Source organism: Crocodylus porosus, unplaced genomic scaffold (genome assembly GCF_001723895.1).
Source record: "Crocodylus porosus isolate Cpor-Errol unplaced genomic scaffold, CroPor_comp1, whole genome shotgun sequence".
In the NCBI taxonomy this organism is placed as follows: domain Eukaryota; kingdom Metazoa; phylum Chordata; order Crocodylia; family Crocodylidae; genus Crocodylus; species Crocodylus porosus.
The window spans coordinates 3856295-3874683 of NW_017728928.1; the positions used below are offsets into that span (position 1 = coordinate 3856295).

At 49.7% G+C, this 18389-nt stretch overlaps 1 protein-coding gene across 6 annotated transcripts in view; it reads right to left on the bottom strand.

Annotated features, from left to right (window-relative positions):
* Window positions 1–18389, bottom strand: part of ARSG (arylsulfatase G) — an 87521-nt gene that overhangs the window by 22638 nt on the left and 46494 nt on the right. For all 6 annotated transcript variants that reach the window (XM_019542353.1, XM_019542351.1, XM_019542354.1 and 3 more), the window contains exons 7-9: window positions 15917–16113; window positions 13800–13880; window positions 9528–9636 (exon numbers count right to left, since the gene is read on the bottom strand). In XM_019542353.1, coding sequence (XP_019397898.1) covers window positions 9528–9636; window positions 13800–13880; window positions 15917–16113 — 387 coding nt within the window. The remainder of the gene's footprint in view (window positions 1–9527; window positions 9637–13799; window positions 13881–15916; window positions 16114–18389) is intronic.

Genomic DNA, 18389 nt, shown 5'->3' on the forward strand with positions numbered 1-18389 from the left:
AGGAAGTAAAGCTTAGATACCAGCACAGAGGGAAGGGGGGGGCATGTTGTGCTGCAATACAAGCTCCCATGGCAGGAAATCCCAGTTCTTCCCCTGGGGACTGATTTAGCCTCTGCCTTTGCTACCCACCCTGACACGCTACCGCTCACCTGCTGCGGGGGAGGGCTGAGTTTGCAGCCCACAGCTACAAACCTCATCTGAGAAACTGGGCAAAGACAGGACGGTTTGCTCAGGCCAAGCTCTGTGCTGCCACAGCTCCATGATTAGCAGAATGCAGTTGGCTGGTTTAAACCCATCTCAGGTACCACCCCCCGAGCCACAGTCGCTGCACTGCAGAGATGCTGACAAAGCCGGTGCTTCAAGGCGGAAGGTGCCAGCAGAGCAACCTAGCCCTGCACTCCTGACTTAGTCACCTTCCCTGCTAACGCTAAGGAGCAAAACTGGAAGGCTATGGGAGTTCTGCCTGAGAAAATGCTTCTGGCCCAGGCCCACGGTTATTACCCCGCATACAGTGCCTGTTGCATCAGCTGGAAGAGGAGGGACATGAAGGTTCCTGCTTCAATCCGTTTGGGGTTAGCTGCTAAGAGACTGAGAAATCAAACAACAAACAACAGCCGGAAGGGCTGTAAGGCAGGCTCATTGGAAGGTCGCCCTCGTGGAGACAGGCCGGTCAGTTAGTCAAGCAGGGAGATTGCTAAGCTGGCTCCAAACTGGAAGTGATCCTTTTTGATTCCCCCAAAATGATGGTGCTCCGGTCCACCTCCCTGCTTTGGGGCACGCTTGAGGAAGTCCATATGCTCAGCAGAGAGCACTTGCTAATCCCCACCCAGACCCCTAGGGACTGAAACACCCTGGCAGCTGCAGGGGCTCAGAGCAATCTCAAACCACTGTATGAAAGCCAGTTTGAAGCAGCTGCCAAGGCCACTGGACACAGGGACACAGGAGAGGACCCCAGGGAAGTGAGAGAGAGAGGGGTGTGCATTGGACCCCTGCGGCAGTGTTTGTAGTGTTTTGAAAGCTCAAAGCAAAAGTTCAGTGAAACAACCACAGGTCACGTGTGCTGAACGTGGCCCCAGTTCTGCAAAGGGACCTTCCGAGCCTCACAGGCAGGTCCTTGTGCAAAATTAGACTCTTGTCGTGATGCCAGCCCCTTTCCGCCGGACACTGAGCATGCTCATAAGAATCTGCCCTGAAGAGCGTAGCATCCAAGACGAGGGTCCAGGAGGCCTGTCTGGAAACAGCACCCCTCAGGGCTACTCCCCAACCCAATCCACTGGTTTGTGATGCTCACACAGAAGCCAAGCCTTGGGTTTATAACTCTCCTGCCTATGTATGATCCTGTGGTCCCAGCTGCTGCTGTCAGTCTCTTTCCCCACCCACTCTGTGAGAAGTGTCCTCTCCGACTGGCTCTGGATCAAGAAGATCCAGCTGATCTGTCCAGGAGATCACATTCCAGCATACCTTGCAGCTATGAAACCCTGATGTCTCATGCTGTGATATAACCCCCAATGTCAAGTCATCCTTCCTGTCAAGGCATCTTCCGTCCCAAACACAAGGGCTCTTTCTTCATTGGTGTCTTGGAGTCAAGAACATGGCCATAGGGATATGTTCTCTCCCCTGCTTGCCAAAGGGAGGAAAGACCAAAGACTATCGTCAAATGTGACACAACTATGTTGGCTAGGTCACCCTTGTTAAAAAATGGATGCACGCTAGAGTCAAAGATTCACATTTAGTCCCACAGCTCTTCCACTGAGTTCTCTTTGTTAGACTGACAGTGTTTATTCTCCCCATAAAGATAAAGACAGTTCCTCGTCCCTGGGACAGGAACGTCCAAAGCACACAACCCACTTCCTTGTGTTAAGATCAAATGCAGAAGTTCCTGACCATGTAATGCAGTAGTGGCAAAAATCTCCGTGGGGTAACATGTACTTGCCCTGTGGAAAATTTCATAAAACATCTGGCTTCTTAAAATTCACCTTTCCAAAAAATGTGTGAAGGCAGATATGATGCAAGAACATGGGAGTCAGATGGAAATCTAGTGTTGAAAGGAGAAGTAGCTTTGGCTACACAGCAAAAAGCAGCAAGAGAACTGCTGGCAAATAAAGTCGCTCCAGCTTCCTGTTGAGAAACAATCACCATTCTGACTACACACACTTCTCCCAGCTTGTTCAAGACAAGCCATGGGATGAATGCTTTGTAAGATCAAAGCAGCAAAGCCATAAGAAGCTGGCAAGTTTCTTGGAGGATGCTCTGACCAAGTCTTTCTAAGAGTCTACCTCCAACTACATTTTGCTGAGGATGGTACAACACACGTGACTCTGTAACACTAAAGAGCTATTAAGCAAGACATGCCCTTGCCTTCAAAAAAATCCCAGAGGAGCTTTACTCATGCCCACATCACTTTGCCATGCAATGTGTGACAGAAAAGGGGAAGGCAGATACCCTGAGCTGTCAGTGCACCCCAGCCTCCTCCGCCTCCTGCCTGCCATGACTTGATGTTGATATATATATGTTTAGGGACGATTCCCTCCACAGGCTGGAATAGCCTCTTCTTTGGTGCTTTAGGGCTATAATTGTGGCCTCCTGCTGCCCCTATAGCCAAGCCCATGTCTCGCAGGTGACCCGATTGCCCATTGAGGGGGTTCTCTCAATCCCAAATCAACTCTGGGTCCCTCAGACCCAAACCCTTGTCCAGACTTCAGCTTTCTCATTTCATCCTGCTGCACAGGAATGAGCATCAGTCTTTTTATTTGGCTAAGCCCCCTCAGCCCAGGTCCACTGCCTCGGACCCTGGGTTCCTGGGCCCCAGTCCCACACATCTCTTAACCAAAGCTGATCTCACAAATATGGAGTGTTCCTGGCACCCTGCTACATGGCCTGCAGACCTCCCCTACAGACACAGCCTGGGCCTCTGGTCTTAAACTTGAATGCATAGAAGAAAACCAGGACACAATGGATTAACCATCTGGTTATAACTCATCTACACGCCCCTCAGGACCCTAACGACTGTCAACCTCATAAGAAGCTGCCTTGATACCTCCCCTGCCCAGGATACCTTCTTTTCCCTGTCACGCAGCTCTGCCTTCCTCTCCTTTCCCTATTACCTACAGACATAAACTGCCAGCCCAGCTCAAAGACTGGGCTTATATATAGCCCAGCCCTGCCCTTTCTGGTCACCTGGCCACTGCCCCCGAAGACGGGACCAGGTGTTCCTGCTCAGCCTAACAAACTGTTTGGCTCTTCTTACCCCACAGCCCTCCTCAGCGTCTTAGCAGTCCCAGGGCTCAGAGCTTGAGTCTCTGATGGTGCCATTTGCTGCAGCTGTGTCCCCACAAGCTACAGCCGTCTGGTTTGCCTGGGGACCCCACCACCCTTTCCTATTCCTCTGTGGGTGCATCTACATGTGCATATTTGCTGCACAGTAACTGAGAACTACTGCGCAGTATGGGCGTGCATCTACATGTGCACGCCTGTACTGCGCAGTAAATATGGCGACTTATGCTGACTTGATGCAGGTATCAAATTTATGCCCAGGTACTGCACAGTAACACACATGTAGACACCTTACTGCATAATAACAGTGTGTGTGGACCGACTTGGCACTAAAGTTAGTCCCAAGTTGGTCCACACACACAGTGTTACTGTGTTTTAACACCTGCATTTGTAGATGTTGACCTAAACCCACTTACTGCGCAGTAAATTGGACGTAAATTAACATGCTGATGTGTCCTGTATGTAGTTAAAGGAGTTGAGGCTCCTGTTCAGAGCATGCTCTTCTTCAGCCACCTATTTCAGTGCTCAATTTTTTTTATCGGTGAAATCGGTCAAGACACTGCAGCGAGATGGAATCATTACCTCTGTTAAGCAGAGTAGTCCCCATAGTTCCAGTAGGTGCAAGTCTGCACTGGCACAAGGGAGGCACGAGCATGCGCAAAATGTCTACAAGATGCAGCATTTCCCAGTTAGGTGCTGACCTGCTTTCCAGGACTGTGCACCCATTCCATCAACCCTAAGTCAGAAGGGCTGTCCCAAACATGATTACACAGGGGAAAATCAGGGTTAACCTTTATAAACCAGGCCCGTGAAGTCAATATGAGAGAAGGAGCTGGAGGAACTGCACTGAGCAGACATCTTAGGGCTGGCCTCAGGGCCTTTATATATTCTGGAAACCTCCTGCTCCTGGGGGATGAGCTAATCATGTTTGTGCCCCTTGTTATACAAACTCAGCATGTGTGTGACCTGACTGGCTTCTGAGTCACTCAGCTGCTCCAGGTGAGTCATCCCAGAGGGAGCTTCAACAGCAGAAGGCATCACACAGGAAGGGCCCAACCCCACAGGGTTTATGCAAACAAAGATCCTGCACCACTGTGAATGACAGATATACAGAGACTGTAGGATCAGCTCCTTAAGAGATTACACTCCACACGGTCTTCTAAATGTCACCCCTGAGTCCAAGCCTCTCCATCTCACCACTGAGCTGGGGGAAGTGGGGGGGACCATCCTCAGCAAGGACCCCCAGTTGCACACAAATGATTTCTTTCTCAGTCCCCACCCTAGGCTCTTGGGAACACTAGAGTTCAGGCAGTCATGACTGCAATGTTTTTAACCTCACGGCTTTATGTAGAGGTGGACTTTTTGCCTTTTCGCACCCTCTGCCTTGCAGAGAGCACTTGAATCCACTGCTCACATTTCCAAAGCCAGTGTGTCCCAACCAGGATGCAGGTTCCTCCCCAGCGCGGTGCAGTCTTTGCTCTGTTGGCAGCCTGCAGACAGGCAGCTGGAGCACAGCCAGATGAACACATCTGGCATGCCCCTACCACAATGCCACTAGCCGTTCACACCTCCTGAGGTAGATATTCTGCCGTTTCCCTTCCTCCAAGGCAATGACTGCACCAGAGGCCTCCAGCTCCTGCCTCTCCCCAGGTCCTACTGAGATCACAGCCAGCTGTGGGTGGGATGCTGCATCCCTCTCTCACCCTTATGCAATGGGCTCACTTACAATCTTCACAGAAAAGAGGGATCTGGACCAGGCTATGGCTGACATTTTCCAATGCATCTGTGTACTCCAAGTGCCCAAATCAGGTGAACCCCTTCATCGCCGGCTTCGGATACCAGGATCTGGTGTTCAGAGTTTCTTCTGAGTTCCCACTACTTCCCTCAAAATAAACCCTGTCGTGGTTCTGGGTAAGCGGTTTGTTCCTATCACCTTTTCCCTGATTTTCCCCCTTAAAAAGGCCCCTTCCCTCCTTCTCCTTTCTTTCTGCTGTGCTCCCTCCTGCCCTTGATGGTGGTGGTTCACTGCAAACTCACCACAGTCCCATGTATCCCATTGCTTGCACCTTTGATGCCTCCCAAGCCTCCCTCCATGGGCAATCTGCTACACCTGTTCTGGGGGCTACAGTGTCCCAGGCTCCCAGCCTTGAACTGGCACTGACTGCGGATATCAAGCCCCGTGACCCAGTGCATTAGACGAGGCAACTACAAATGACAAAGGCCCTGCTTTGCTGCACTCTTCTTCACTGCTCCTGCTACCCCCACACCTGCCCCTGCCCTTGGCCCCCAGAGCACATCAGTGACGCTCACCAGAGTTGCACCACCATTTCCATCACTCCAGTTTGGCCCAGAGCAAAGCTGATTAAAGATGACAGGCTGTCAGCCCATCCCTTGTAATTTCCTGCCTCTGGTTGGCTTGATCTTTATTAAACCTCCCAGGGGCTTGTTGACTCGGAACTTCCTTGTCTGAGACCGACTCCCCCTCGGCGCTTCTGGGTAAGCACACGAAGTGCATTTGAGGCCACTTGTGCTTTGTTTACACGCAGGTAGGATCTACACCAGCTCCAGATACGTCAGAGAGCAGGAGATTACTGGATGCAGGCCAGGCTCTGTGCTCCTCTCAGTCCAATAAGAGGAGACCTCGTACTGCAAAAATCGCACCAGGCTGAAGGAGCTGCTCTGTGATCCTCCTTGCCGCCCCCAAGATGGACAGTGGCCATCACAGAGCGGTACACAAAGCCGGACTCCTCTGGTGCTGTTTGCACCTGGAGGATTTCACCTTTACCTTGTGCCGGAGAGTCTGCAAGCACCTTCTGCTCCCTGTGCCTGCACCCGGCCTGTATGCTCCACAACACAGTACACGCTGTGGCTCCGGCAGCCTCCTCAATGTGCTGCTGGCAAACCTGCTGGCCTGGACCCAGGTCAAGTCAACACAGCAGTGCGCTCTCTCTGGGTCACTGCAATGCATTGGATAATCACACCGTCAGCCAGCAGTAGGGGTTTTACACCATTCCTGGAGGGATCCAGACTCAGGCTAGCCCTGGAGGAAGGATATTAAGGTGGCAGGGTCCTTGTTCACATCAGACATAGCAGAGCCTTTCTTTTGCAACCACAGATGTCTTTCTCTGAAAAGTGGTTTGCGATTGGGTTATATAAGCCCCAAACAACGAGTTAATGTGAGAGCAAATAGCCTCCCCAGCTGTGACTGAAGAATAAGCTGGAACCAGCTGTGACAAAAGGCTGCAGGCAGGCATCAGCAGGTGGGGAGGATAGCAGAAGAAGTGCCACAGCTGCAGGCTGGGAGGAGGACTGAGGCCAGAGATGCCATCACATAGCAATTGCCAGGGATTATTACAGTGGTTCTCAATTTTGTTGGACTCAAGGCAACTTTCATTAGACTCAAAGCGCCCCTTGGAAAATGCCCGCTCTCAATTTTCACGCGGTTTTTGACTATGGAAAAATAATCGTGCAATTTTGGGGAGTTAACACATCAAAATGATTTTAACCCAATGGATTCCCATTTGAAATCTCTAGGTATATCTTGTGGATCATCTCTTGTGGATTCATGGTTGGGTCTGCAATCATCCTGTATCTCTTGGGGACATGCTGCTGTGGAGATTAGGAGGTCTCTCCAGGAGTGTCTGCACTGCTTACGTAATGCTCTGGAGAGCACAACCTAATAGTGTTAACATTGCATGGCACCTGGCAGCACCATTGAAAGGATCTCAAGGTACCCCGTGGTGTTGCTGTACCCTGGCTGAGGATCACTGGATTATAAAAACAGCCTTTAGCTGGCTATGGCAGAGACCCAGAGTCAGAAGCCAGAGGAAAGAGCAGGCCTGGGTTCTCCTTCCCCCTTTCTGTCGCCTTTCAGCGACAGCCCTGAAACTGTGGGCCAAGAGACATGCCTCAGACATTGACTGTGGACTCTAGCAAGGATCAACCCCAGGGATGCAAGGATCAACCCCAGGGATGCTGTCTCGGGGTGCCCTGACATGGTTCCCTTGCTGGGCCTCAGCAGAAGAAGGACAAATGCCAAGGCTGCCCCTGCATTGCAGGAGATGAATGACCTAACCTTGTTTCTTTTTAGGACTAGGTCACAAAATGCTTAGACGCAGGCGTTAAGGTAGATGTCATTGACTTGGATTTTAAAAAGGCCTTTGATACAGTATTGCATCACATTCTTATAAACAAATTAGGCAACTGTGGCATAGATTTGCCACCCATGATCAGGTGGGTGGAAAATTGGCTTATGAGGCACATGCAGGGGTGCGTGGACGGGTTGTTTTTGACCTGGAAAAATGTGGGCACTGGAGTTCCCCAGGGGTTTGGTCCTTGGACCAGTGCTGTTCAGTATCTTCAGCAGTGACTTGGACAAAGGCATGGAAAGCTCACTGTCTAAATCTGCAGATGACACCAAATTATGGGGCAAAGTAAATGATTCAGGTGGATTCAGACAGGTTGGAAAAGTGGGCAGAACAGAACAGGATGCAGTTTAACAAAGATAAGTGCAAAGTGTTACATCTAGGGAGGAGGAATCACCAACACACTTACAGGCTGAGAGGTGACTATGTAAGCAGCAGAGCAGCAGAAAGGGATCTCGTAGTCATAGCTGACTCCAAAATGAACATGAGTCGTCAACGTGATGAAGCAATAAGCAAAACCAACTGCACTTCATCATGCATTAGCAGGTGCATCACGAGCAGGTCCAGGGAGGTGATGCTCCCCCTCTATGAGGCACTGGTCAGGCTACAGCTGGAGTACTGTGTCCAGTTCTGGGCATCGCACTTCAAGAGGGATGTGGATAACCTTGAGAGGGTCCAGAGGAGGGCCACTTGCACGGTTATGGGCCTACAGGTAGGACCCTACGAGGAGAGATTGAGGGACCTGAATCTCTTCAGCTTCCGCAAAAAAGGGCTGAGAGTGGATCTTGTAGCCATCTACAAATTCATCGGGGGCAGCAAGGAATAGGGGACACTCTGTTTACCAGGGCGCCCCTTGGGGTTACTAGGAACAATGGCCATAAACTGACAGAAAACAGATTTAGGTTGGACATTAGGACAAATTTCTTTACTGTGAGGGTTACCAAAATCTGGACTGGGCTTCCAAGGGAGGTGGTGCTCTCCCCTACCTTGGAGGTCTTCAAGAGGAGACTGGACAAGCACCTGGCTGGGATCATCTGACCCCAGCACTCTTTCCTGCCCAGGGCAGGGGGTTAGACTCGATGATCTACTAAGGGTCCCTTCTTACCCTTAGTAACTATGAAATCTGTGACCCTAACAACTATGAAATCTGTGACCTGCAGCCCTTCACCATGTGTCATTCAGGATCTAACCAAGTGTCCAGCATGAGGCCAGACAGGAGTGTCTGCCCAAATGCACCCTGGCATGGCACCTGCCTTCTGTCTCCTCCAAGCAAAAAAGTTATCTGTTAGGACCGTGCAGAGGCAGGGGAGGGCTGTGCTTCTTGGGTGATGCTCTGCAGAGCATTGCAGAGGCAATGCAGACACTCCCTGAGAGACCCCAGTGTGGAGAGACCCCCTGGTCTCCACAGCAGCATGTCCCCAGGACAGGCACAATGACAGCAGGCAGCCATGAAACTGCGAGCATGGACCTTGCTTCCAGGAGAAATTGGAGACACTCCAGCTGAGCCTCCTTGCAAACCAAAAAGCAGAACCCACCATCTGAACCAGGCTTTCCCACAGCCGCTGCACCCACTCTGCACAGTCACTCACAAACCACAAGCCCTGCACTTGGAGATGGAACATCCTCATCTCTTAATTAATGGGAAGCACTCAGACATCGTGATGAAAGATAAATGTTCCTAGGGCTCTTCAAGCATATCCACCTGGTGCACAAAAAAAGGCTTTCAAACACTTATTTGCTGAATCATTAAATCCCACAGGACAGAGCAGGCTAAAGTACACAGTCTTGCAACAAGGCTTTAGATAACCAGCAAGAGTCATTAGTGCTTAAATTAAGATAATCCTCTTATTTGCAAAGTTGCATTTATCACTTTTAAAGCGACAGGGTGTTCGTTAAACCTGCCCAGGAACACACCTGCTCCTTGACTAAATTACGTAAAAGCATACTGGCCACAAAAGCAGCCCTGAGGTGAGTGGGGGCGAGGTGCAATTCCAGCTGAGTGATGTGATTACGTTCATCTGTTCCCTGAGTCCAGTGCTTGAATGGGGTCATTAAATCGTGGCCTGCAGAACAAGGCACTGCCAAAGGTTAACACTCAGGCTCTCCTACCTCAACAGAGCAGCACTTGTCACATTTGCAGGGATCTTGCCAGGCCAGTATGCCAATGCTGGAACGCGATGTCCCCCTTCCCAAGTGGTTTGCTTTGCTGAGCTCCCACCTGTAAGAGAGAGAGAGCATGTGTTCAGTGTCTTGCTGCAAAGGAGCTTTTCATTACCAGGGAGAAAGAACAATCTTATGATCCAAGCATTTCTGAAACAAAGGCACTATTCAGAGCTCCAGAGACGCAATACATTCGTCTATAAACAAAGGAGGGAGATTTCATTAGAAAGCCAATGCTGGGTCAGAAAAAAACATAGGGATTTTTTTAAATGGGTGGGGCAAGGGTTAGCTACATTTCCAATGTTAAGCCTTTTTAATAATAATGTTGGTGCTGGGCTGATACCTTTCATTTCTCCTCTACACTGATGCTGTGTTGCTTTCAAAGCTAGGTTGCTGGAGTTACTCTGTTTCCATGAACCTTTGATGTTGTGTAAGAAGAACACACACAGGAAATATTTTAATTGATTTTGAACAGCTCACTGTAAATGCAAATTCTGTTTTGTTCCAAGTTGAGGCCTTCAGGGCTGGCTCTGGGTATGTGTGTACATGTGCGTGTAGATATGATACCAGCTGGAAACAACTTTGAGTACATGAAAGCTGTTGCCTCCCAACTGCTGAAGCTTTAATAACATCACAAACCTGCCGGGACTGCTTCCTTAAGAAAGAAAATCTGATACTACCAGGCACTCCCCTGGTGCCACTGTATCTTGATTAGCCCCTAATTCATTTCCTAAGAAACCTAGGAGAATTGCTTCCCTATCTAGAAGGGAAGAGTGAGTCAGTGCTTACAACACGGGGATCTGTGAAAGCCCATTTCAGTTCCCTAGGTCACCCAAGGCAACTCACCCAGGCTCTCTGCTTCAGCTCCCAAGCTACAGGATGGCCTGTGCAAAATGCAGATATTTGTGATTGTGTGAGATGTTCATCCAACATAACAGGGGCCAAAGGCCCCAGGGCGGGAAGGGAGAAGGAGAAACACAGATCATTTGCAGAGGCACAAAACAATCCAAAGAAACTTCCCAGCTAAGATGTATCTTGTTGCTTGCCCAGCTTTTGGGCACGCACACAGCAACACGCTAGTCTGGCACATTTTCCTGGACAAAGGCAAAGTAGAGATGCACAAAAAGGGCCTGTGCTCCAAGACAAATTCACCCTGTTGCAGCCTTCTTGAGGGTTGAGGACATTGGGAACCTTGCAGAAGCCATGGTGCCCAGGCAACACCAGGGGTCATTTTTCACCACTTCAGGATGATCCCAAATAACTTGCCGTTCCCAGTGGAGATCACCCTCCCAAAAGTATGCTGCGCATGGTGCTGGACAGCGACTCAGACAAAGAGTCTACTCCCAGAATTGCTGACCTGCTGTGCGACCTCTGGCAAGCCACTTCCCTTCGCTATTTCCTCTTCCATGCTTTGTCTGTCTCTGTTTTTCCATCTTTTATGAAGTGTCTGTACAGTGGCTGGTACAGCGGGGGGCCCAAGCTCAGTAGGAACCTCTAACGATTATTGTAATTTTATACACACACACATACGTATAAATGCACACATATATCAAATACTAATAGTTGTACCCGATTTGATTCTAGTTTGGCTCCATCTGCATTGTAAAAGCACCTTGACTACTTTTAGACACCATAAGAAATAGAACACCAAGGCCAATAATTATTTCAAAGTCACATCAACATGCAGGTATAGATTATAGTAAGCAACACTCCTGGTACATTTTGTATTTATTCTCCACAGTCCAACCAAAATGAGGCCCTGCTGGTACTAAGTTTATAGCTGAGTTAACCTAGGCTCAGAGAGCCAGCAAGTTGTGTGCAAGCCCACGATGAGTCAGGAGCAGGGAGCCTAAGCAACGCTCACCTACTACGCAAAGTGTGGTCTCTTTAGATACACAGGAAGCTGCAGCTGCTTTCTACCAGGCTAACTGTGACTTGCTCAGAAGTAAACACTGCTGAAACGCATGAAAAATAAGCCAGGGATTTCTCTCCCTAAACATTACGCAATTGCATTATTGCATCAAATGACAAAGGTCAAGGATTCCTGGGAAAACCTGGCAGCGGTGGGAACTGAACATTTGATTTCAAGGAAGAAAACAGCACATGCATCCCTTTGATAGGCTAAACATGGGGTTTTTCCAGCTTAAAGACAGCCTACTCTACACCCTGGGTGTTCACTCAAAACTAAGCATGAAGGACACTGGAAAACAACTCTGAGAGTCCCTTAGAGGGAAGAAAATGACTCCAGTGCTTTCTGTCCTACCTGGTACTACATGTACACTTCAGGTATCAGCTACAAAGCCACAGACGTGTCAATGCTCCACGGCAGCACCAGCTGTTCCAGAGACATAGATGCAACAGACACCATGCCTGGAGAGCCTGAGAGGGGGAGAGCCCACAGGTTTGCTGCTCTCCTTCAGCAAGAGCCTAACCTGCAGCCCGTCCGAGTCAGCTGAAATCCGGATCAGGATCTAGAGGCAAACCCAGGGAGTGTGAAATAATCCAGGCTATTTTGTCACCTGGTCTCCTCCAGGCCTCACTCAAGCCTCCTTACCGATCAGAACAATACTCACAAAACTGACAAGCCCTTCAACCAAGAAACAGCCTCCCAAACAGACTCCAGGATTGCCCGAAATCCGGGTCTTTGCTCTTGCTGTTCATTTTGTGTCAAGGGCTCAGATACTACAACACAGGAGGGAGAGAAAGAGAGTTTGCTGGACTGCAGTAGAGGTCAGTGTCCAAAGGGGGGAAACATTATATCATAAAAATATAGGTAATACAGTAAAAAGAATATGTTTTTCCCTTTGAAATGCATGCACATATTCCTATGTTTTGCATCAAGTTTAAGGAGGACCCTCTTGAGGAACATTAAAAACCCGTTGCTCCTACCAAGGTTTATAGACACCTCTAGAAACCTACACATCAAATGTATTTCCTTACCATATTTCCTTCCCTGATGCTTACAGCCTGGTTAGTTATTGCAGGGGTGTTTACAAGCACTAGCCTGTTGGCATTGGCTTGCTATTGGAGGGTTATTTGTAGATACTGAACTGCTTGTACCAATTTGTTAATGGAGTTGCTCAAGAGCTGGCCATGGTTTTGCCAAGATTTGTTGTTTACTAGGTAACATGAGCATTGAAATCCCGCTATCCTTATTGAAGGATGAGGGGTGGAGAATGATTTTTTAAAGAACCAAAATACTCCAGACCAAAACTGCATGGGTTTTACAGAGACACCAGGAAGAGGAGAGCAGATTATTCGGCCCGCCAGTCTCAGGACAGTCTTTTCTCAGCATTCCTAAATTAATCTCTTACAGGCCCTTACTATATTTGGAAGGTGTCTGAAAGCAGATGAGGAAAGAGATGCTGTCTTTATTCAACTCAGCCTGCTCTTCCCTCTCTGGCCTAGAGCAAATGGGGAAACATGACCCATCACACACACGGAGTGTGTAAGACAAGCAGAAGTGGAAAAAGTCTGATTCATGCACGCTTCTGGCTGCTTGCACTTAAATAACCAAACCCACTGTGCAGATGGCATGGCCAGAAAAAGCAAAAAAGCCCCACACAGACTTTGATTTGAGGTCTCCCAACATATCTTTAAAGCCATTAAATTTACCAAAGTCTTTTAAGGCTCTCTGATTCTCATGGGAAGACTTGGAGCTCACAACCATGAGGATAGTAAACCCAAGTTACTCTGAGCAGAGTCATAAAAGAGACCTTATTTATAGATCTTGGAGCATCCTCTTGTCTGTCAGGGCCCTGCTGAGGTATGAGCACTATCCAGCCCAAGCCTAAGCCCCCAGCCCCTGCAGTCACGCAAGATCAGATTCTTGGTTTTCAGTTACACGCACAGGAAAAGCCTGAAAACATGAGTTGACTGCCTAAATCTACACCCCCCCGACACACTACCTCTAAGAGGTACAAGCAGTTCTGTGCCAGTGAGGCCACAACCTGGGAGGAGATGTCTACAGACTATTTTAATGCATCCCCAGGGTGTTTTTAGGAAAATACCTGCTATTTAACAGGCTCTGGTCTCCCCTAAAGGCAAGGAAACAGATGTGTTTGGAGGCCTGGGGGTAAATCATTTGTGGCAAGAAGCGTGTAGCTCTGAACTTGTATCCCAGCATTTATGCCATGGCGGGATACCTCCCTTCCCTGCTCTCAGTATGTTGTGTAAAATGGCCACAAAGGCAGGAGCCACATGAGCTGCAGCAGCCCTCACCTCGCTGGCACTGCCACGTGCCGATGAATGGGCCGACACTCCCTGCAAGCTCGCACTTCTGCGCCCACGGACCGTTATCTCCTGGGAAAGAAAGATGAACAAGCCCATAAGAAACAGACAGGCAGCAACTGAAACCTGAGAAACAGGTCTGATCTCAAAGATCGTGGAAAAGGCCAGTCTCTAACCCCGCCATCTATCTGGACCAGCTCTGCCAAGACCTACTTCGTATTTTCACCCAAATTGGACCCAGACTCGCAAGCTTTTATTGAGCAGATTGTCTGGTGGTCTCCTCCCAGTCCCAGGGTGCAGGAGAAGAATTTACTGAAGTTTGTGGAAGAAAGGGAGGGTTTCTGGGCCTGCTTTTTGGGAGTCTCACACATCCCAGACAAACTCAAGCCCTTCTCCTCTCTATCACTCAAAGAGATCTTCTTTCATCAGATGCTCTGGCCGGCAGAGTTGGGGGGGCAGACCAAATTTTCAACCCTGGAGATTGTTTTCAAATGACAAGGCCAGGGAGGGGGCTGAACTTTCACATCAGCAAATGAAGCTCAGGCAGGGAGCGGAAGGCAAAAACAGATCGGCCATTTGGCTTTAATGAGCTGCAGAGCAGTTCCTGTCCTCTGGACGACAGCAAAGCAAGATGTCCTCATTAGGGAGGCTTCTCAGCAGGAGTGGCATTGGGCTTTTTAATTAATGAGGATTTTGAGGTTTCATTTGTGATGCCCAAGTTCATTCACCCTGCCTAATGCTGGCGACTTGGTGCATTGGGGTGGAAAACAAGCTGCCTGATGGAAAGGATGCTTTCAGGACCTGACAGAAGAGAATGGCCCTGCTGTTCTGTCCCAAGGATGATGTGTGAAGGGAATTCAAGCCTCTCTGAGACCATGCCAAGGTGGGTGACTCTGACCCATCTAGTCATCGGCCATGCTTTCGAATATCAGTGTGCCCAGTGGATGGGGACCCCCGGCAGGACCTTCTCCCAAAAGGGCATGCGAAGGAAAATGTGTGATGACCCTAACCTCTGTTTCATCCCTTGCAATACACACACACACACACACACACTCACACACACACACACACAAAAGCAAACCCCTAATTTCAGGATGAGGCCAGGGGGAGAAAGAGCCTTCCAAGATTTAGCTTGGGAGCCAGTTCTTCAGGGACATCAGTCTCAGTGGAGTCTCATGCATCTAACCCAAGGCCAGAAATATTCAGCCTTTTCAACAATTTGGCTTGGGCGTATAGCCAACCAGGCCTCTTTGGTCCATATTGTGCTTACTGCCCTTCTTGCCCTTGTGCATCACTCCCTGGCTGCCTGCAACCCCATTCAGCCGGGTGCGCTTCATTGCCGATCCCATCCTGTCTCTCTCATACCGGGGATGACACAAGATTGTCCTGTCCTGATTCTCCTTGACGATGTCTTTGCCAGGTCTACAGAAAAGTAAGGCAAAGGGACTTACTACAGATTGTGAGGGGACCAAAAGGGCTATTTGGAGCAGAGGAACCACTGCTTTTAGGCATAAAGTACCTAAGTGGCACCTAACTGTTCACATCCTCTGCACACGGCAAATCCCATCCTCCAAGACACTACTTCTCTGTTTCCCATAGCTTTCAGACTATAAGCCAAGCCTTGCCCCTCAAATATATTGATCAGCTCTGGGGGTGAAGCCTCTCCAACAGCACCGCTGAAACCCCAGAGCAGATCAGCATATCTGAGGGCAGGGCCTGGCCTCTTGCTTTAGCGCTGTTTCTACAGGAAACAGAAGTAGCATCCTGAGGATGAGATTCACCCTTTGCAGAGGATGTGATCGAGGCCACCAAGACCAATTAGGTGTCACTTAGGTACCTGATGCCTAAAAGCAGTGCCCAAACTTTCCTGCTGGTGACCCCACTTCTATTTCTAGGCCCCACCCTTCAACTGAGTGTCCTTTGGGCTCACAGTCCCCCTCAGGGTTATGACCCCTAATCTAGGAAATGCTGCCCCAAAGCAATCATGCTTTCAAAAAAAAAAAAAAAAAAAAAAGGCAGATGCCATATGACTGGTCCTTTGTTTTGCCTGGGTGAATATCTGTTATCTAGCTGATCTGCCATCAGAGCAAGTGGTTTTATGGCTTCACCTGTGAACCAAAGAAGCGTGTTTTCCTCCCCAGAGCTGTCGATCTCCTCCTTCAGCTGTCCCACTAAAGTATCCATCTCCCTCAGGCTGGCTCCATATACGTCCTTCACTGATGAGCAGGATGGTGGCTGAGCAATTACCAGGGGCACGTGCATATGAGCAAGAGCCAGGTACAGGAAGAACGGGCGTTCGCTTTTCCTAAATGGCAAAGACAGGAAGTGTGCTTAGCCTGCTGGTTTGGAGGAAGGGGGATCGCGTGGGCAGACACAGGAAAACACGACTGGACGTTCCTGCCTACCATGTGGGAAATCTGGGGTCAAGTCCCAGCAGAGGTGACTTGGGGTGAGCAAGGTAACAAGAAGCAAATCTTCTTAGAAAAAACCCAGACATAACAGGGCTTACAGAAATGTGGTGGGATTCATCCCACGACTGGGCAGTCAGCATTAGGGGCTATAGGCTTTACAGGCAGGATAGAGAAGGAAGGAAAGGCAGGGGTGGGCGCTCTGTATTAAGGGGCAATACACATCCTCTGCCAGCAGAATGGGTCAGAGGGGCAAGCAGAAGTGCTCTGGGTCAAGATACAAGGGGGTCGTGGGGAGAGCGATTTGACAGTGGGGGTCTACTACAGACCCCCCAGCCAAGGGGAGGAGCTGGATCGGGAATTTTCAGGCCAGCTTGCAGAGGCACTTAAGGCAAGGGATGTAGTTATTATGAGTGATTTAAATTACCCACACATCTGCTGGGAGGAACAGTCAGCCATGTTGGACCGTTCTAGGAGGTTCCTGGCCGAGATACAGGACCTCCACTTAATTCAGGAGGTGCACAGTCCCACCAGAGGAAATGCCCTGTTGGACCTGGTCCTGGCCACCGCCAACGACCTGGTAAGGGGCCTCCGGGTCCTCGACCACCTGGTGATAGCGATCATCGCTTGCTGGAATTCCCCATCCAGCGCAGGGTGTCGAGGGCCTGCAGCAAGGCAGTAGCCCTAGACTTCAAGAGGGCCAACTTCAATGAGTTGAGGAGATTAGTGGGAGAGGCGCTGGGGTTCCCAAGAGCAGGGGAACTCAGTGCCCAAGATGAGTGGTCGTTCCTTAAGGAGATGATACTCTGGGCCCAAGGGGTGACCATCCCGACAAGAAGCAAGGCGGGCAAGAGTGCCTGAAAGCCCCCCTGGGAATGCCTGATTGCCAAAAAGGCAGCATACAACCAGTGGAAGGGGGGTGCTATCTCCAAAGAGTATACCGCCTCTGCTCGGGCCTGTAGGGGGGCTGTCAGGAAAGCTAAGGCGGACATAGAGCTAGGACTAGCGTCCAAGATCAAAGATAATAAAAAGTCATTTTTCAAATATATAGGGAGGATGAAGAAGGCGCCGGGAAATGTGGGGCCCCTGCAAGATTCTCTGGGCAATCTGGTGGTTGCGCCAAAGGAGAAAGCAGACCTTTTTAACCAATTCTTCACCTCCGTTTTCTTGGGCAGGGACTGAGACTTCCCCACCTTGATGCAAGATGGACTTGAAGAGCACATCTACAGACCTCAGGTTGAGGAGGACCGGGTTAGAGAGCTTCTGGAGGGGCTGGACATGTTCAAATCAGCGGGTCCAGATGCTCTCTACCCCAGGGTGTTGAGGGAGCTAGCTGGGGTTATTGCAGGGCCCTTGGCACGGCTTTACGAGCGCTTGTGGTGCTCAGGCCAGGTGCTGGATGATTGGAAGATAGTCAATGTGGTCTCCATCTTTAAAAAAGGGAGGAGGGAGGACCCGGGCAACTATAGACCTGTCAGTCTTACCTCAATCTTAAGGAAACTCTTTGAGAAGATCGTCAAGGAGCACGTCTACGATGGGCCAGCTTCAGGGCAACCAGCATGGTTTCATTAGGGTCAGGTCATGTCAGACCAACCTGATTGCCTTTTATGATCAGGTCACAAAAGCATTGGATGCAGGTGTTGCCGTGGACGTAGTCTTTCTGGACTTCAGCAAGGCCTTTGACACCATCTCCCACCCCATCCTCATTAAAAAACTAGGCGACTGTGGCCTTGATGCCTGCACAGTCAGATGGATTGCAGATTGACTGAAGGGTCGTACTCAGACAGTGGTGGTGGACGGGTCATATTTGACCTGGGGAGAAGTGGGCAGCAGAGTCCCTCAGAGCTCGGGCCTTGGGCCCGCGCTGTTCAATCTCTTTATCAGCGATTTGGATGACAGGGTGAAAGGCAACCTTTTTAAATTCGCTGATGATACCAAAATTTGGGGTGAGGTGAGCACGCTAGTAGGGAGGGAACAACTGCAGCAAGACCTGGATAGGTTACAGGGGTGGGCTAGCAAAACCAGGATGAGTTTCAATACTGACAAGCGCAGGGCGCTGCACTTGGGCAGTAGTAACCAGCAGCACACTTATAAGATGGAAAACTCCCTTCCTGAGAGCACAAAGGCAGAAAGGGATCTTGGAGTCATTACTGACTCCAAGATGAACATGGGC